This window comes from Pipistrellus hanaki (assembly GCF_964339955.1).
Source record: "Pipistrellus hanaki genome assembly, chromosome: 8".
Lineage (NCBI taxonomy): Eukaryota > Metazoa > Chordata > Mammalia > Chiroptera > Vespertilionidae > Pipistrellus > Pipistrellus hanaki.
Window position 1 is genome coordinate 80,498,999 of NC_140510.1, and position 20,736 is coordinate 80,519,734.

Here is a 20,736-nt window from a genome sequence, read left to right on the forward strand (position 1 = left end):
TATCAAGTATTAATTTCATTAAAAAATAATCCTAATAATAATTATTTTAAAAATATGTTTTATTGATTTTTTACAGAGAGGAAGGGAGAGGGATAGAGAGCTAGAAACATCAATGAGAGAGAAACATCTATCAGCTCCCTCCTGCACACCCACTACTGGGAATGTGCCCACAACCAAGGTACATGTCCTTTACCAGAATTGAACCTGGGGCCTTTCAGTCTGCAGGCCGACACTCTATCGACTGAGCCAAACCAGTTTAGGCAATAATAATTATTAAAGAACAGTTTTTACAGAAGTTTGTGTACTTTACTAAGTATATATCAATTTCATGAAAACTGTAAATTTTGAAAATTTCATAGCTATTAGTGCTTAATTTTAAGTTCAAATTTGCTTAGGACTTCTACAATTCTACAAAACTGTTTTTCCAATGTCGGTAATACCATCTATAGTTTATTAATGTTCAAATTGTTTAGCATCTATCCACTAATTTATGAATTGTCATTTACTTTAAATTATTAAAATTAGCTAATAGTGAAAAATTATTAAACTCACACTGATTCAAAGGGTTTATGTTGAGTTTTAGAGTCTAGTGCTAATAACAAAATCCCCAGTTCTACAGGGGATTTGGTTATTAGTGCTAGACTAAGTGCTAGACTCTTTTACAAAAATATTTTATTGTTTTCAGAGAGGAAGAGCGAGACAGAAATGTCAATGATGAGAGAGAATCATCAACTTGCTGCCTCCTGCACTTCTCCTACTGTGGATTGAGCCCGCGACCCAGGCATGTGCTCTTAGCCTGGTACCCTTCTGTCCACAGTCTGGCTCTATCTACTGAGCCAAACCAGTTAGGGCCAGGTTAGACTATTCTTAAAGCTAGTGTTTGGAGAGTTCAGTGCCTTCAGTGACATTCATGTTCACTGTGTAGTGAGAGAACACACGATAGCTAATAACACTGAACTCAGAGAAAGGCTCTCGCAGGTGACTGGTCAAAGGGTAAATGGAGGGGTATTTAATGCCAAATTAAATAATATGATGCCATTTTTACAATGCCACACAACTTGGTACAAGCCACCAATTCAAGTAAAATATTTAATTTCCATTGGCATATATTTGTATTAAAATCTCAATTTGTTAAATTGTTCAAATGCCTTTAAGAATAATTAAAAATAAATTTACTACCCAAAAGTGAGGTATGTATTACAAAAATGGAATATAATGACATAAAAACATGTGATTAACAAAGAGTGGATGAACTAAATCTCTTAATTAAAATACATTAAACCTCCTTAGGAATAATTTAGGCCTTGCAAAGCAAGCTAATGTGAACTCAAATAGTAGTTTACAGTCATCATAAATTGTATGTATGATTATTAATAAGCACTAATTTATTCTGTTTCCTCAAAACATTTTCTTCATCAGTTGTTGTTTTAGCAAGCACTTTATCACCAACATGACAATTCCCTGATGATGGTCTTACGAGATGCATAATCAGAACAAGAATCACTGACGATACATTATTCACTGAGCTGACACTTTCCAGGAAGAATCTATTAAAAACCAATCTAGAAAACTCAGTAAGTTTTAATTTATGGCTATAAAACTTCATGTGTCCTCATAATTGCTTTACTAACATACTTTATGAGATGTTGTGTGCAGATTGCTTAGCAACAAAGGAACATAAGCCAGAGGAATCCGGCAAACACAATATGGCTTACACCCAGGCCTTGGTCTGGCATTCCTGAGCATCCTGTAGCCAATGCCAAAGTGGAATCGCGGGGCCATTCCATAAAAAATGCAATAAAAATTCCGAAGCTCTCTTGGCACTCTGCTTATCATGGCAATGGGACCATGAACAAAACAGAGTGAAAGCTCTGGCTATTGGTGTTTTACTGCCGTTACTGTTTTGGAATTGTGAACCCAATGCTTGTTTAGTGTCCCCCAGATCTCGTTTCCAGCCCATGACTGGAGACAAGCAAATGAAAAGGTCTCAATGCAAGAACTGCTGAGGAGCTGCTCTAAATGTTTACACTTTAATATTCTCTTCTTCCTCCTGACTTACCTCCTCTGCAATACAGACTTCTGTTCACTGTAGAATTAGGGGAGACAAGTTAAACTTTTGTGACATTAAAAAAAAAATCACAAGTGACCATAAGAGCTGTAGTTTCTGTTCTGCTTATTTTTCATAATTAAGTGCCAATTTAAAAAATTACTCAATTCTAAATATATATGTGTGTTCTCTGAATATTTGAGAAGGGGCAACAAGGAAATAAATTCCTGTGTTTATTTTTAACAACAAAAACAACTTATGAGTTAGCTTAAAGTGTTCTGTGTGTGTATGAAATTGCATTAACTATAGCTCACAGAATCGCTTGTATGTATTCAAAAGGACAGAAAGAACTGTATCCGAGCTATCAAAATATAATTAAAAGTGCTCCCAATAAGTGCTACATGTTAATTTTAAGAATGCAAAAGTATCCTCTTCTAAAATAAAAATCACACGGATTAACATGTAAAACTCTTCAAATGTGTATTTGTAAATCTCATACATTTTGAATCATATCCATTTGTAAACAACATAAAAAATGCTTAAATTTATAGACATATCTTAAATTCTTATTTAAGAAATAAAAATCCAAGTGTCTCCACTCAGAAACTCAATGACACAACAACATAAAGAAGCAATCACTGTAAATGTTGGGAAAATGCTATTAGTTTTTAAAAGATGTTTCAATATGCTCTCCTTCAATCCTCTAATAAATCTCACTGGTAATATAAACTGCAACAGAAAAACATAACAAACAATCCTAGCTCATCAACTGCCACCCAGTGAATGCATGACTTGTAGGAAGGTAGAGAATATTACTTAATCCTAAAGTGGTTAAATGGGGTCTTTTTCAATTGGGTGTTAAGGATTCAATGTGCCTGAGGCAAACCAAGAAGGGAGGAACAAAGAGCACCCACACTTACAAAGCAGTCGGTGTCCTTCGGACCTGAGCAGCCTCCAGCACACTCTCGGTGACAGCAGTCACTGACGTAGGGTCCGTAGCATCTGCCATCACATTGTTCTGCACACACCGTCCTTGTCACTGCAGAAGACAGATATGAAGCCTGGTCAAATCATCCACCGAGAGAAGTATCTAAGGGGACTTGGAGTAAGTAGCTGGAAAAAGCTGGCCTCTAGAATGTCAATGGACCCACCATTGACTCCATTCAGCCCACACGTGCTGAATGAAGTCTGCAACTGATCAAAATTACTGCACAAAAATTTCCAAATGAACACATACATTAATTTATAGAGTATTTCTTGTGCAAGCAAATTCTATTGTGATTTACTAAAACCATACAATTTAACCCAAAAGAATTGTTTGAAATAACTGAATGAGGCACTCTAGTAGGTTATGAACGATGGAATCAATTCCCACTGGGCACAGTTAGGTCCTGTAGCACGTGTCCCCAGAAATAAACCTGAGGTTTTTATCGGTCAGTGCAAAAAGAAAAAAAATATAAATCTTTACATGATTCATATTATATCTTACATGATAGATAGACATATCTATCTAATATCTTTCATATTAGATAGACAGATATATAAATGAAATGGGGTGGGGGGAGACAGACAGGGAGGGAGAGGGAGAAAGATAGAGAAAAAGAGAGATAGAATTAAGCAGTAGTAGCACAACTCTTTCTATTCCTAAGATATCAGTGACATTTCTACTGAGAGTCTTCAAAAAGAAGAACCATGTAAGGAACAGAGTGATATTCTTAAAGGAAGGAATGGAGGGAAAAAAAGAAGAAGGTAAGAAAGAAAAATGGGAGTGAGGGAGTACAGGAGGAAGAACTAAACACTAAACACAACAAAAACTCCCTCTGGGCTTTTCCTATAGTACCCTTTAATACAGTTGGCAGAATCCTATAGGTACACTTTAGTAAAATCAATGCTATAGACTGGGCTTCAACATTACGGTATTAAGTAAAATAATTCTGCTTATCTCACTTATTGAAGGGATATTTTAAAGTATTTTGGAGAACTAAATTTTATAGGATACTAGAGGCCTGGTGCATGAAATTCATGCACGGAGGAGAGGTAGCGTCCCTCAGCCTAGCCTGCACCCCTCTTCAATCTGGGACCCCTCGAGGGATGTCCAACTGCCTATATAAGCCCGATCCCACTGGCCATCAGACATCCCTGTCAAAATTCAGGACTGCTGGCTCCCAACAGCTTGCCTGCCTGCCTGATTGCCCCTAACTGCTCTGCCTGCCAGCCTGATCATCTCCTAACCACTCCCCTGCCTGCCTGATCGACACCTAACTGCTCCCCTGCAAGCCTATTGTCCCTAACTGCCCTCCCCTGCTGGCCATCTTGTGGCAGCCATCTTGTGTCCACATGAGGGTGGCCATCTTTGATCACATGGGGGCAGTCATCTTTTGTGTTTTGGAGTGATGGTCAATTTGCATATTACCTCTTTATTATATAGTATGTGTAGCATGTCACTTCTTGATTTCTGTATTTCCATTTCAGCCTTGTGTCTTCCTACCTCATTGACTAGTTATTCAAAGCTTCCTTCACTGCTTCCATAGCAAAGCACAACTCCTTAAACATTAGTATTCCTCAGAATTGGTCTTGGTTGAATTTGGCAATTTTCTTGGGCTGTGGGCTCATGCCTGAATAAAATCATTCATCTTTTACTTTGCATACTACCTATAGGGAGATTACTTTCAGATTCAGATTTGAATTCTCTATTGAGCTACAGCATGCATCTCTCTCTTTTATTTCTCTTCCTCTCTTACTTCCTTTATTTCTCTCCCCTCTGTCCCTTCTTTCTTTTCTGCATTTTTGTTATAGCATCAATCACCATCTAATATATTTTACAACTCATTTGTTTGCTAGTATATTCTAATGTCTACTTGGCATTCCTGTACTTTTTAGTTATGTTTCATATACATTACTTCTATATAATACAGTATATGAAATATACCCAAATATATTACATTATATGTACATTAATATTCCTACATTTTATCCAAGTAGTATATTTATTTAGATATCCCAATTTGTAAACCATACCATATAAAGAAAACATTACTTCATATTATATTTAAATAACAAGTTTAAATATAATTCCTCTTTCTTATTTCGAAGGCTTTTTTTTTGATGTACCAAGACCTACTAATTAAAACAGCAGATAAATGTTAAGTAACCAAATTACTAGATTTGAAATAAGTTTTATCACAGGATTGTCTATTAATTTGCTTTTAATGGAAAGGAATTAACTTGCTCAGCTGAAGTAAGTCAGCAAAAATATCCTATATTTTAATCCTAGTCATGTACATTGAAGTGTTAATCTTTATTTTTAACTCTATAGTGACGAAAGGTAACTTTACAAAATATCTTTCTCTTTATTTATATGCTTTGCTTGGTCTCTCCCACAAAATGAGAAAATTAGTGTACATAATATTTATAAAGATAATTAACCATAAATTTATTTTAAAATTATGTATTAAATATTTATATTAAGATTATTACATTGAGTACACTATTTAAATATGAAAATAATATGCTATGATTATAATCTAAGAGAACAATCTTATTTTCTATAATAATATTATACGGTGGAACTTTTAAAATATGTTTTAAATAATTACACTATATGTGTTGTTGAGTCAATTTTAAATTTTTCAAAACAGCTATTTATTTTATATAGTGATCATATATCTCATGTTTTTAGGACACTTTGATCTTACACATGCCATTCCATTTGAGGGACATGCAAAGGAATAACTGTCTAAGTCAGTACCTTTAAATGTTTTAATTTAAGCTATTAAAAGATAATTAAATTACATGTTTTGCTTCAAAATCAGTCTAGCATTGATTTTAAAAATAAAAAGTGAGATAGCACTTTTTGGCATCATGGTTTTCACATGCCTTAATACCAACTGAAAATTCAGTCTGGCTGGTGTTGCTCAATGACTGAGCATCCTGAGCATAGATCTATGAACCAGGAAGGAGGTCATTATTTGATTCCAGGTCAGGGACATGCCCAAGTTGGGGATTTGATCCCCAATGTGGGATGTGCAGGAGGCAGCTGATATTTGAGTATCTTTCATCATTGTTGTTTCTATCTCTCTCTCTCCCTCTTCCTCCTCTCTGAAATCAATAATTTTTTAAAAGAAAGTTCAATAAACATGAAGCATATTCTGGAAGTGTTTGCTTGGCATATAATAATATAAATTAGCAAAAAGGACAAAATATGCTTAACTCTAAACAGTGATGTGACATAGTTTAAGAAACATTTCTTAGCATTATGTAAGATTTGTTTTTAGAAAGAAAATATTCTCTCTGTAAAATCCATTTAAGGGCATTAGTTGATTAATAAACATTACTTGCTATGAATTAAGCACATCAAACTATACTCATATTTTATTATGACAGAAACAAAACAAATACAGTTCCTGAAATCAATGAGATAACTCACTTAGCCTCTATGGGAACATTAACTTATAATTGCTGTGGTTATATTAATTTATATCCTTGCTTGAATATTAATTCATTAGCATTTTCCCTGTATTTACTAACATTTATAAATTGCTTCATTGGGTACATTAAAATATTTTGGTCAAATATTAATGAGCTTATTCATTGGTGATACATCACTAACTATGATTGCTTAATACAAAGGATAAAACCTGGGAAGCTAAATGTTTATTATATTAGGAGAGTAAACTTGAAATTGGGAATGAGGATTCATTCAAAATATCCATGAGAATCAGATGTGTAACGTTTAAATGCTACATATCCCACAGGTAGGGGGTACTATTGAGAGACTATCATCTCAAACTGTTGCTACTTGTAGTCCCAAGGAGAATAACCAGGCACCTCTGTGTACTCAGTGCCAAGGAGACACTAAAAAAAATTTAAAGTAAAGATGCATGTCCTCCTCCTACATTCTGATTCAGCCACCTAATTAATTTCCTTTCAATGTGCACAAATCAGTGCACTGGGTCACTGGTATATTTAAAATGTTCACTGGTTGTAACTAAAACTAATACAATGTTATCTAAATGTCCATTAATAAGGAACATTTATGTGAATAAATATACCCATAAACGCACACACATATGCCAAACTTCTTACCATGTAGTAATCACTTTGTGGAAAAATATAGGGTGGGGCAAAAGTGTTCATTGATGGGAATACATTGTTATATTTCAAGTCTATATACTTGAGTTATATGGCCTTAAATAATCTATAATATGAAATAAGCTATATACCCGACAGAGCAAATAAATTATCCCAGTGTTACAGATGAAGAAGTTAACATTTAAAAAATATTTAACTAGCTTATACTGGGTTGCATAACTTATCATAAAGTAGGGTTTTAAATTAGTTTCCAGACTCCTATATATCTTCACTAACATGTTTACATTAAGAGCCACAAAATAATACTAGGTATCTCAATTTAAAGAACAAATGGGGTAGGGGTGGGAGGAAGATAATTTTAGAAGCTATTTTAAATGTAATATGGAAAAACTAAAATGATCTACACATCTCAGCTTTACATTCTTGAAACATAATTTGTTCTGGAGTAATTTTATGTAACAACACGATTATGAGTGATGAGTAATGAAAACTAAGATATTACTCAAACACACTTCAAATTAATGGTGAAAGCTACAAAAATAAGATTATATTATAGTTAGCACTTTATAAAACCTCATATGTGACTGAGGTTAACCTATTGATTTTAGAGGAGGACATTGAGACCCAGATGGAGCCAACATTCAAGTCCACTATCTCAGTAATAACAATCTTAAAGTGGAACCACCACAAACATGCACTTTAAGGATATGTGCAAGAATGACTACAAACTATGACTCTTCTTCTCACAGAACAATTTCAATATTTCTGACTCTTCTGCTCAGTGCCCTGTCAGTAATCCTTCCAATGTGCTGCATTCACTCTCCAATCTTGCTGATCAGGTAAGATTATCTCCAGCCCCAAACCTTAGCTTGCATTTCTGCAGTTAAGTGCCTGATACTAAGCTTTTGATAAAGCCAACCAAGGAGTTGTTTTTGAAGGTATCTATCACAAATAGACATATGGCCAGCTATATGACACACTACTATGAAAACACCTAGATAAGAAGCTAGGCCGCCACCCCACCTGTACAATTCCCTTTAGAGGAAGCCCTGGTAACCTAGGTGACTGACAATTTAAGTGACCCCACTTTTTTCCTTTCCACACACAAACTCCTGTTCTTACGTTTTAAATTGGCCAAGAAAGAGTGAACCCATGCAACTCTAGGCATCAAAACCTGGATTCCAAAAGAAGCAGAACATTCACATTCTCTCCTCTCTTCTCCTCTCCTCTCCTCTCCTCTCCTCTCCTCTCCTCTCCTCTCCTCTCCTCTCCTCTCCTCTCCTCTCCTCTCCTCTCCTCTCCTCTCCTCTCCTCTCCTCTCCTCTCTTCCCCTCCCCTCCCCTCTCCTCTCCTCTCCTCTCCTCTCCCCTCCCCTCCCCTCCCCTTCCCTCCCCTCCCCTCCCCTCCCCTTCTCTTCTCTTCTCTTCCCCTCCCCAAGACCTTTCTGTGTGGCCATTGGGCCATCCCCTCTGAGATCTGGGAATAATTAGCATTATCATTCTTTGTTTTTTGTTCGTTTTTAAATATATTTTATTGATTTTTTTACAGAGAGGAAGAAAGAGGGACAGAGAGTTAGAAACATTGATGAGAATCATCAATCAGCAACCTCCTGCACACCCCCCCACTGGGGATGTGCCCACAACTAAGGTACATGCCCTTGACCGGAATCAAATCTGGGACCCTTCAGTCTGCAGGCTGACGCTCTATCCACTGAGCCAAACCAGTTTTGGCAGCATTATCATTGTTTTATTGAAGTTCCCTGATGATTGTTGCTGATGTATGTCTTGCAATCATAATAAGAACCACAAAGTCTGATCCAGCCACAATGTTGGCTCTGGTTCAAAGCAGTCTGTGCGGGTGGGCCACCAGTAGAACAGGCTGAGGGAGGGGTTTAGGCATTCCCGGTGACTGTATCACACTATCAGTAGTTAAAAGGGACATAAATCAATTCCCCAAATTACCTGTATCTCTGTCAATATCTGCATCTATGTGTGTGTGAGTATCTAATCACTCAGCTAATCAGTGAGTATGGATACAGGCACACACATGCAAGTATCCTAACCATGTGAGAAGCAAGTACAGGTATCATTATTTTCAATATTTTTATTGTGTTGATAAGGGAACTTGAAGAAACCGAGGTCCTTAACATTAAGTGTAGAGTTAGAACTATTGTACATCTCTTGTCTTCTCCTGATGCCTTTAGTCCAGTATTTTTTTTTTCTTTTTAACTTTTCAAAGATTCCTCATTTTTGTCTTATACCTTAAGACATTTAAAGAGAACAGGCACAAGTTTATGTATTTTATTTATATCCCTTGAGCCTTTAATATGGCATTAAGCAATCTCTCTTGAATTCAAATGTACTTTATAGAATTTTCAATATAACTATGTCTTCTGTAGTTAAAATGAAAAACATCCCATTCTTTTAAATATTAAAAAAAAGGTCACCAAGTTACAACAAATATAATCAACATATAGCAATATCAACAGCGTAGTAGGAAAAAATATTTTCTACAAGCAAATTATTGGATATCTTTTGGAAATGTTTTAGATGGGCATAATTTTAGAAATATATGCAAGTCATCAGCCCATTATAATGTTTCCATTAATTTTTACAATAGCTCCAGAAACTACAAACACAAAAATGGAAATAGAAAATCAATAAGAAGGCTTATGAACTTTTAAAGTTATTAGTAAAATACAGGAGTTTTAATTAAAGCTGTTGACTTTTCACAAAGGCTAGCTGTTATCCTGATTGATCGAGCCTGCTGGCTCAGCTCTTTCCTGTTTTTCCATTGGCTCCCACGTGGCCTTTCTCTGCTCAGATTGGATATTTACCACACCAACACCTTCTTTTTAAACAGCATTTGTCCCACTAAAAACAATTACATTTTATTTAAATTGTATGTGCATGCATTTATGTGGGTGTCATTCGTTTATTCCCATATTGATAATTTCTCATTTTGGTTTTACTACTACTTTTGGAAATTTCATGAAGAAAAGGACATTTTCATTTTGAATTGCTACATTTTCTTGCTTGCTGAAAATTTGAGGACCCGAAATATATAATACTCCTCAGATTTGTAGCATTCTCTTCAAAGAGATTCCAGATCTATTTAGAACAAGTAAGAGTATATATGTCTCCGTCCTTTAATGTTTGTCCTGGTAGTAAATAGACCATGGTGGTTTTGTTTTTTGTTTTGTTCCTATTATTAAACTTAAAGTTTTCAAATATTACAACTACTGAGAGTAATTTTGTTTATACATAAATAGAATTAATTATTGAGGAAAATGCTCAATACTTTTCTAAATTTTTTCTAGTAAGTTCTATAATATCTGCATAGAAACAATAAATAACAGGAAGTGTTGTTTGGAACTCGTTTCTATTTTGCCCAGACAGTGAAGTGCTCCATTTACCATTATCTAAAACCGAACAAATACACTGTTTTTATTAATTTTAATGCTATTCTATTTTTAACCTAAAAATATTTTGAGATAATCTAGCTAGAAACAATACTGTAGAAGTAATGGATGAAATTCACAATATAGTTTTCCTTTGGTTAAAATGATGAATAAGCTTTAAGCAATTTCACAGATGTTTCAATGATCAGAGTATATCTATTCACTCCAGTAATAGAAACATGCTATTGTCAAATGCACTTACATTTTCCAATTAGTTTCAAGGCAAGAAATATCATATGTAAAAACAACTTAGAAGACTGAAGTGTATAGCAAGTGGTAATCAGAAGAGAATATTTTAGTTGAATAGCCTTCAGTTAAAGAAAATTATAACTACATAAATGCAAAATATATGCAAAGATGAGGGGAATCGAACTCTAATGTTTTGATATATTCTCCTCCTTCTAAAAACAAAAATAAAATGCAGTGTCTTAAGGAGGTGACACCGAGGTCAAAAGGAACATATAAAATGAAAATCCATACTGCCTAATAACTGACGGGAGAGAACTGACCTGATACTGAGCTCAAAGAGAAAAGGGGCTTGTGGTATCTACTTTAAATGAGATAAGTTTGCCTTAGACATCTTGCAGGCACAGAGATAGCATTGTTCTTTTAATCGTCATTATTTACTTCTTAAATCTTAGTCTCTCTCACACCTAAACCTATGCAGCTCAGCACTCAGTTCCTATGACTAGAGAGTTGTCATTCTGACCAGTAAGCCTGCTAAATACAATTCTGTAAGCTTCAGAATTGACATAGCAGATAAGTTTGTCTCCCCTGACATGACTATATTAATCTGCCAAATCAATTTACTTAAGGTTGTGGAGTAATGCGGCCATGATTTCACTGAGCTTACAAGCACTTTGAGTCTGAATCTCTTCTCCATATGTAATGCAGCTCTCAGTGCTGAACCACGAGCTCTATGTTGACCGATTGCTCCTATGTAAGTAACGGTCTTGTTAGGTTTTTAGAGTCGTGATGCTGTAACAACAGAAATAATTTAAGGAGAATAAATTCAAGTCACTTTAGAAAATCATGAAGTAAAACAGTAACAACACTTGGCTCGATTTTCTTACTTTAATATTGATAAAACTCTTTCAGTTGCCTAAAGTTTTTCCTTTAGAAATTTATTTATAAAAATAACATATTTTAGAGAAACATTAAATATAGGTGCTGGTGCTGCAGTTAGTAGGCTGAACATTATATAAGCTATAGAAGAACAGTAACAGACTTAAATTATTCAACATGCAATGAAGTCTAAATATAGCACACAAGCCACTATACAAAAGAAGTCTCATAATGTTACTAAATTTAACAAAAACTTACAAACTTTTATTAAAATTTCTATAGGCATGTATAAGTTTTCCATAGCACATTGTCAGTTTATTTATACCCTCCTTTCATTTTACTAAGTCTATTCTTTTTCATTCCTTCTTTTAAAACTTCTGGCCCTTTCACTCTTTCATTTGGCATATAACACCCTCTAGATCCAGCTATGTAATTTTACCTATATGTGAAATCTAAAGAGTACAAACAAACAAACAAATTTACAGACACAAAGAGCAGACTGATGGTTGTCTGAGGGGTGAGGTTTTGGAAGACTTTCCGAAAAGGGTGAATGGGTTAAAAAGCATAAATTCGTAGTCAAAAAATAGTCATGGGAAATATAGTCAATGGTACTGTAATGGCTATATGGGGTGCCAGTTGGTATTTGAGATAGGGAAGGGGAGGAATTTTGTAATGTACATGATTATCTATCCACTATGCTGTACACTTTAAACCAATATAAAGTAGTATTGAATGTAAACCGTAATTAAAAACTAACATTTAAACAAACTTCTGCCCCTTGCAGACTTTCCTTCAAGCTTACCATAGTTACCCACATTTTTATTTTCCCATATCTCTATTCAGAGATATCTCTTTCTGATCACCTCTCTTTGCTTTATTTCATCCTTACAAGTCATCCATTATCACAGATTTGTTCTTCCAGAACCTGAATCATTTATCTTTCCTCCCACTTCTCACTATTTAGTCTTATAGACGATAATTCCTGGCATATTTGCTGTTTTAGAGAGGAGACACCTGCGGGAAGATGTCACCATTGATAAGATGTAGTGAATGAACACAATTCTTAACATTGGATTCCTTAGTGGAGGTGTGGGGATTTTAAGTATTTTTATTGCTCTTTCCTAATGATTGAAGAGTCTCAAAGAATAATGATCCATTAAAAAATAAGCAAATATTTGGCAAATCATGAAGTTGAGTATCCTAGAGAAGTCCCTGAATGTATTTGGTCATTAAGAAAAGAAATCATGCCCTAGCTGATTTGGCTCAGTGGATAGAGCCTCGGCCTGGGGACAGAAGGGTTCCAGGTTCGATTCTGGATAAGGGCACGTAGTACCTAGGTTGCAGGCTCCTCTCCGGCTCAGGCCCTGGTCAGGGCTTGTGCAGGAGACAACCAATTGATGTATTTCTCTCACATTGGTGTTTCTCTCTGTCTCTTTCAGATCTTGCAATGTACTTTTGTGCTGCAAATCAAGAAGAGCTCAATGTTTTCTTTTTTTTAAACATATCTTTTTATTGATTTTTTTTATAGAGAGGGAGAGAGATAGAGAGCTAGAAACATCAATGAGAGAGAAACATCGACCAGCTGCCTCTTGCACACCCCCCACCGGGGATGTGCCCAAAACGAATGTACATGCCCTTGACCAGAATCAAACCCAGGACCTTTCAGTCTGTAGACTGACGCTCTACCGCTGAGCCAAACCAGTTTCGGCAAGAAGAGCTCAATATTTTTAAAAAACTTGCACAACGTATGTTTTCTATTGTAATTTCTTAAACGGTCAATCAGGATTCAGAGTTAAGTGCAAGCTCAAGTAGGCCTAACAAAAAGAAACAGTATAACTAACAGAAGCATCAAAAAAATAAAAAAATCTAAAATAAGCCTGGATACTTTTAATTATTATTATTTTTTATTTTTTTTTGCACATGTATGTTACATCTCTATGGAACTCTGGAGGTCTCATGTCTTTATGGAATCTCTCATGAGATCTAATTCTCAAAAAAATATGGCCATATTTCTAAAATTCGGGTTCTACCATAAGCATGCATATCTTTGAGGAGTTCCAAAATACGTTTTGCCTAAGGATGTTGGGCTCTTTAAATATGGATGAGCACTTTCCCTTTCAAGTAACTCCAACTAGGAGAGAGAGGGCAGGATTGGATGCCAAGGGCAACCAGCCTCCACTTCAGGAGCCTCCTCTTCACTCCAGGGCTTGCAGCCAGGATGGTCAGGAGCCTTCACAAGGCGGAACTGGGCCGCAGGAGCTTTTTCATGCATTCACATTTAAGAAATATTATGTTTTCTAAGCGCATCTCCTTCAGTTTATGAAAATATTAGCTATTTTTTATTAGGTCCTTAGTATATGCCAACAATATCTAAGCATTTCAACTACATTACTAGATTGGATTTTATTCCAAGAGAGCAAACTTCTTCTGAGCAAAGTGTAATTATTTATATTTTATAGACTTGGTAACTAAGATATAAAAAGATTAAGTCACTTTTTCATGCTAGGCAGTGGAAACAACTGGGGTTTGTTTCAACTGTCTGACTTGAAATCTAAAGTCCTCTCCCAGGAAGCTGTGCTATGCAATATGGTGTACAGGAAACAGTGCTGTAAATTTAACATCTCCTCGAATAATTTTCCCAGCTGATATATCCCCAATTGTTAAAAAGAAATTAGTGATAACTAAGCCCTTTTAAATCATAAGAATATTGTGAAAACAAATCTTAAAATGAAAACATTTTATAAGCTCTAAAGATTTATGTGAATAAAAACTAATCCAAAATTTAGACTTGCACATATCAAATACATGCGAATGTCTATTGAATTTACATTTTATCAGTTCTGCGTGACTGGTGTGGCTCTGTGGTTGAGTGTTGACCTATGAACCAGGAGGTCTTGTTTTATTCCCAGTCTGGGCACATGCCCAGGTTGCAGGCTCCATCCCCAGTGTGGGGCATGCAGGAGGCAGCCAATCAATGATTCTCTCTCATCATTGATGTTTCTATATCTCTCTCCCTCTCTCTATATGAAATCAATAAAAATACATTTAAACATTTTTATTGATTCTGTGGAGTAGGCACAGTGACTATTAGATAAACGTTAGGTTATAAAGTAAAGTTAATGTCTATGCTGAAACATTAGGTGAATTAAATGACTTTTTGGCTGGTGATTTAATACATGAGCTATTGTGTGATGCTTTTTATACAAGACTCATTCTCATCGCCACTTTGTGGCAAGTAACAAAACTCATTTAAATGTACTAGGAAAACACTGTTTCTTAAGGCATCAAGAACAGAGTGCAGCTGAACCACATGAAGACCAGAAAAGTAGGATCTCTCTCTCTCTCTCTCTCTCTCTCTCTCTCTCTCTCTCTCTCTCTCTCTCTCTCTCTCTCTCTCTCTCTCTCTCTCTCTCTCTCCCTGATTCCTGTTAGCCCCTGCTGTATGGCTAAATTATTCTTGTGAGTCCCTGAGGACTGGCTGTTTCTGTTTCTCATTAACACACGGTTTAAAATGGATAAAATGGAAACCTCTACTAGGTTTACTATCTCTTCAAGTTCAAGTTTCTATGATTGTGCTACCAGTATCTGGATCCCAAGTCCAAATTCTCTAGGGAGAGAATACTATTGGTCTAGCTTGGGTCAATATCTACTCTATGACAGGATCTCCTAACCTTCAGTTCTATTAATATTTTTTTTCTGGATCATTAATCTTTGTTCTGGGAGAGTGGAACTCTCCTGTACCTTGGTAGGATGCTGTTAAAACACTGCCTAAAATATTATAGCAAGTATACCTATTTCAAACAGTAATTTAATGAAAGTCCTGTTAAAATTCTTGTCAATACTTTGCCCTAAAACATTGCTTTTATGAAATAAGTTAATTTAAGTCTACTCTGATATACTATGCTTCTTCTAACCTTTTTTCAAAGACCCAGATTTGATAATACACTGTTTTGTCCAGGGAACAGGAAAACAAGTATGTACATGCATTGCTCTTGGCAGAGGAAATTGCTATACACTTTATAGAGAACAACATCTCCAAGTTGGTGATTTCTATCAAATTTCTTACATACATATCCTTGACCCTGCAGTGACCACTTCTAAGAATTATCACAACAAATAAATTAATGTCCATATGCATGAAGTGAAAAAAAATCAAGGGGCATTGAAAAGCCTGCTAACCTTTGAGTGAAAGATGGGACAGATACTAGTACAACACAAGGAAGCAAAAACTCATTTCCATGTTTCTTATTCCCAGAAATCTGAAAAACATCAATTATTAAAATGACTTGACCATTTCAAGCCTCTGCTCTCTTAAGAGTGGAGCACTTACAAGTCTGGCAATGATTCTCTGTGGGTCCCCAGCATCGGCCAGTACAGGACTTATGGCAGCGTCCACCTGCGGAAGAGGCACAAACACATTCCCATTACAATCTTTCACTCTCTGACTTTATCTCCTCTAATGAAATATTCTTGCTCCTGTTTGCGGATGTTTAAGTCATGCTAGAGTTGAAGCGTAGCTCATAACATGTTTGTTTAAGTAACAAAACCTGAATGTCAAATGCATGTGACGTGAAAAACAATCTCTTCCTACTCAGAATCTTCTCATCATTTTATAAAAAAGGAAATCAACGGGTTTGTGCATTTTACTAGCTAGCAAGAAGCAAATATTTACATTAAATACATTTTACTTTGATTACTTACCAGTTTTATGCTTATGACCTATTGTATTTGATACCATTTCTAAAGTGCATGGCTTACTGAAACCAACAATTATTAAGGATTAAGTCAACACTTACATTCAAGTCTATGAAAACAAGAATATGTTCTTATAAACACATTAAAAAAACACATCAGAATAAAAGGTTGCATACATCATTTAGAATAACTTTAATTGTAGAAAATCATCAAGAAGACCCTATCACTTGAACCTTGAGCTGGACCTGGGCAATTGGAAGAACCTCACCTTGCCCCAGTCCTTGGAATCTATATCCTAGCAGATGTCCCCACACCAGCGGCTGTTTCCAGGGTATAACCTAGAGAGAGTAGGTGTTGAGACCATCTGTACTGAATACATGAGCGAACCCATGAAGGCCTCCATATAAACTTTTAAGATTCCAATGGGACTGTGTGGAAGTCTACTCATCTTGTGGCCATCAAAGACAAGATTCATAAATAAATCCCCTGGCTTACTGGTATTAAACCTGCCGCCTACCAACCTGGAGTGGCCTGCCTCTTTCTTCCATCTCTCCTTTCATCACAAGTTCTTGCCCTCAGTGTACAGGTCCAACGTGTGAACCAATATCTTAATATAAATTTTTAAAAATATATTTTTATTGATTTTAGAGAGGAAGGGAGAGGGAAAGAGAGAGAGAAACATCAACAATGAGAATCATTGATCGGCTACCTCCTGCTTGCCCCCTACTGGGAATCAAGCCTGTGACCTGGGTACATTCCCTGACTGGGAATTGAACCTATGACCTCTTGATTCTGGTTGGGCTTAATATAAAATTTTTAAACAGCTAATTTTTTTTTTGAAATCTTAATTTCACAGTTGTCTCACAGACAAAGTCCCATAAGGACTCAACAAAAGAACACTAGCTAAAGCAATTGTACATAATATCTTTCTTTGAAGTTTGTCTCTGAATTTTATAAGCTCACTCTACATTTTTGTTGATATAAGGGTATAGAATGGGCTTATTTTAGAATTAAGCTCTGTTAATTTTCTAATACTGACTGCAAGTGGGTATATATATATGGCTAGTCAAGATGTTTATTATAACACTAGAGCCCTGGTGTACGAATTCATGCGCCAGTGGGGTCCCTTGGCCTGGCCTACAGAATCGGGCTAAAACTGGCTCTCCGACATCCCCCGAGGGGTCCCGAATGGGCTCCCACTGATGCAGAATTGGGGCTGGGGAGGGACCCATCTTTTCTTTATCCACAATGTTTAACTCTTCAAGTTGGAAGTTATTACACTTGGGCAGCTTCTCTTTCTTTCTCTCTCTCCTTATGGTACTGAGTATGTGTATTAAGTTAAATGCTTTCATAGTTAAGGAACAGGTTCAGCAGACACACTTTTTAGACTGAACCTCAGACCAGCCTCATGATTGACCCTTCTGCAAGTAAACAGTACTAATCAAGTTCATACAACTAGTAGGTTCAACTCCAGTCAGTTTCCGAAAAGTGTCAGGATCCAGAGTTTATTTAAAGCAATTCTGTTTGTGAAGTGCTACTGCTGACATCACCAGCGTATAATATCCTGTCACTGGGCCATCTGTTTATTTAGATCTAAACACATTATAACTACATAATCAAGCTCATTCTAGCTGACAGGAAAAGCACTCCATCTGGCCCGAACAATATAACTTTAATCAGTGATAACGATAATTATTATTAAAAACCTACTGGAGTTCTTTTGTACAAAGCTAATAAATCCAAATAGATTTATACCAGCGGAAATTAGAAAGTTCTGTGAAATAAAATGGGAAGCAGTAAAAACTTTTTTTAAAGTATAAACTTCTTTTATGAGAAAGCAGCTAATGTTAATGTATTTCTTCAGATGTGTCAAAATCCTTTAAGTCAACCCATTACGTGGTCTGTTAACCCAAACTATCTTAAGCAGAGGATGATCTCCCATTTACTCTGTTACTTGACAAATTGTATTTGGGGCTAATAAAATATATAACTTCATTCACTTTACCCAGAGAACTCCCTGTAGCTGAGGGTAGCTGGGGGGGGGGGGGGGGGAGCTTAGTAATATTAGACATTTTAATACTTTCAGTACTAAATTACATATATTTTTAAATATTTTTTATTGACTTTGGAGAAGAAGAGAGAGGAAGAGAAAGAAGATAGAAATATCAATGATGAGAGAGAATCATTGATCAGCTGCCTCCTGCACGCTCCATACTGGAGATGAAGCCTGCAGCCAGGGCATGTGCCCTGACTGGGAATTCAAACTGTGGCCTCCTGGTTCATAAGTTGATGCTCAATCCTTGAGCCATGCTGGCTGGGCAGGGTTACATTTTTTTTTATTTACTACCCCAAGACCTACTCCTAGATGCAAGAAGAAAAGGACTATGACTAAACATTTTGAATTTTCTTATGATCCTTCAGAAAATATCACTCAATATCTATCTAATTGGCAACAAGTAATACAGTGTCCTTCCCCTGCTCCACCCCCACTCCACCTCGCCCTCTACACACAAAGTTTAAATAGTATAACCTTGACTGCTTTTGTGCTACTACAAGATTTTGTGGCAGTTTTCATTTTTCATTCATATTTAAACATAAATATCTTTTACTGCTCTACAAGGAAGCCAACAATTGCTCCTCTTCTGTCATTTCACTCTGTCTTATTTGTATTCTCTCCACCCCTTTGGCAAACCCAAAGGAGGTGATCACATCTCAGCCTTCTATTTCCCCAAATGTGCTGTGGAGCCAGGACTTGAATGAGCTTCTATAAACGGCTGCTCATTCTGCACTATCGTTCATGTCATTATCTCTAGAGCTTTGACCCTGTAGAATCTGCCCAGGCATTCAGTTCAGCATTGGTCTCCCAAACTGTGTGATACATGGCACTTGTGCTAAAACTATGTTCACTGAGCTTTTGCAATTAAGTAAATGTCAAAGTATTTTATCAAAATCTCCAACTGGAAATATTTTTGAATTAATGCCTTTGCTACACTTTCATGCCTGCAACCTTGCTTTTATTCTTGTATACAATTGGTTAGTGTAGTTTTATGGACTATTACGTTTACTCTGTTTTAAAATCTGTTTGTAGCTTTTAGTTCCAAACATTTCTGCAACACGAAAGTGTCAAAAAATGAGAGGTTAAAAAAAAAAGTGTTTCCTTAGTAATTATCTAACATTAGGAAAAAACACCTATAAACTTTTTTTCTTACCTTCCTTCTGTCCTCCCATCCATAAGTATTTCTTGAGTACCCTCCACGTTTATATATTAAGAACTATGTTAAAAATTGAAATACGTAACATAGGCTGAAATGGGCATGGTTACTCCACTGATAGAGTTTAGAATTAATTCAGCAATATTTTGAAGGGAATTTTTTTTGACTGTTCTATACCCAACAGTCACTATCTATGGGTTTAAGGAAAGACGTCAGTAAATCTGAGTGCTTCACAGACCCCTAGCTCTGGAAAGAAGAGAAGGACAACGCCAGGTTGAGCTGGGGCATTTCCAATGCAATGCCTGCTGGCTCAGAAGTCTGCCACATTCCTTATCCAATGATTTATCCATTGCCATCTACGGTGAAATCGGTTCAGAACATAATCAGCGGAGAGGAAAGTACAACCTCTGGAGCATCCCTTGTGGGTCTCCTAACAAAAAGAGAAATGCTTTCACTATTGCTGGGGATCTTACCCAGAACTCGTCCTCTATTCTAAGATACACAGCACTTCAGGAGGCCTGATTTCATGAGGGAAAGAAGTCATATACAACACTAATATTTTTAACATGAATCAGTTTAATAAACTACTTCTCCAGTAGAATATATATATATGATTTCAGGGATAAAGTGAGAGGGAGAAAGAGAGAAACAATGATAGGAGAGAATCATTGATCAGGTGCCTCCAGAGCCCTGACTGGGAATTGAATCGTGACCTCCTGGTTCATAGGTCTATGCTCAACCACTAAGACGCACTGGCCAGACTCTAGCAGTGCATGTTTAAGATGAGGACAGCAAAAAAGAGGGATTAGCCTCTGTAAATAGGAGAAATGCTTTGGGGCACTAACACTTTGCCAGTGCTATACACATCTGCCTACTTCCAAGTCCAAATCAAATTATTGTCTATTGCAATAATTCTTTTAAAACTATGTGAGAAAATATGCCGATTAAAAATAAGAATCTGACTGTCCAGTACAGCTGTTAGTGATGGCAAACATTAAAATTAATTAACATTTCCATCTCCTGTCATTCTGGCTCAATCCGAGAGGTAAAATATAAAATAAGTTATAAACAAATATTTCTGCAACTTTAGCAACCATTGAAACCTTTTAAAATAAGCACTGTTTATTGCACATCAGTATTATTTTAATTCACAGCCAATCAGCTCT

General features: G+C 36.1%; 1 protein-coding gene across 1 annotated transcript in view; it reads right to left on the minus strand.

Annotated features, from left to right (window-relative positions):
• The window catches only part of ERBB4 (erb-b2 receptor tyrosine kinase 4), an 823,165-nt gene that overhangs the window by 251,391 nt on the left and 551,038 nt on the right, over positions 1-20,736 (minus strand). The window contains exons 5-6 of the mRNA XM_084891653.1: positions 15,994-16,059; positions 2,968-3,086 (exon numbers count right to left, since the gene is read on the minus strand). Of these exons, the coding sequence (XP_084747779.1) occupies positions 2,968-3,086; positions 15,994-16,059 (185 nt within the window). The remainder of the gene's footprint in view (positions 1-2,967; positions 3,087-15,993; positions 16,060-20,736) is intronic.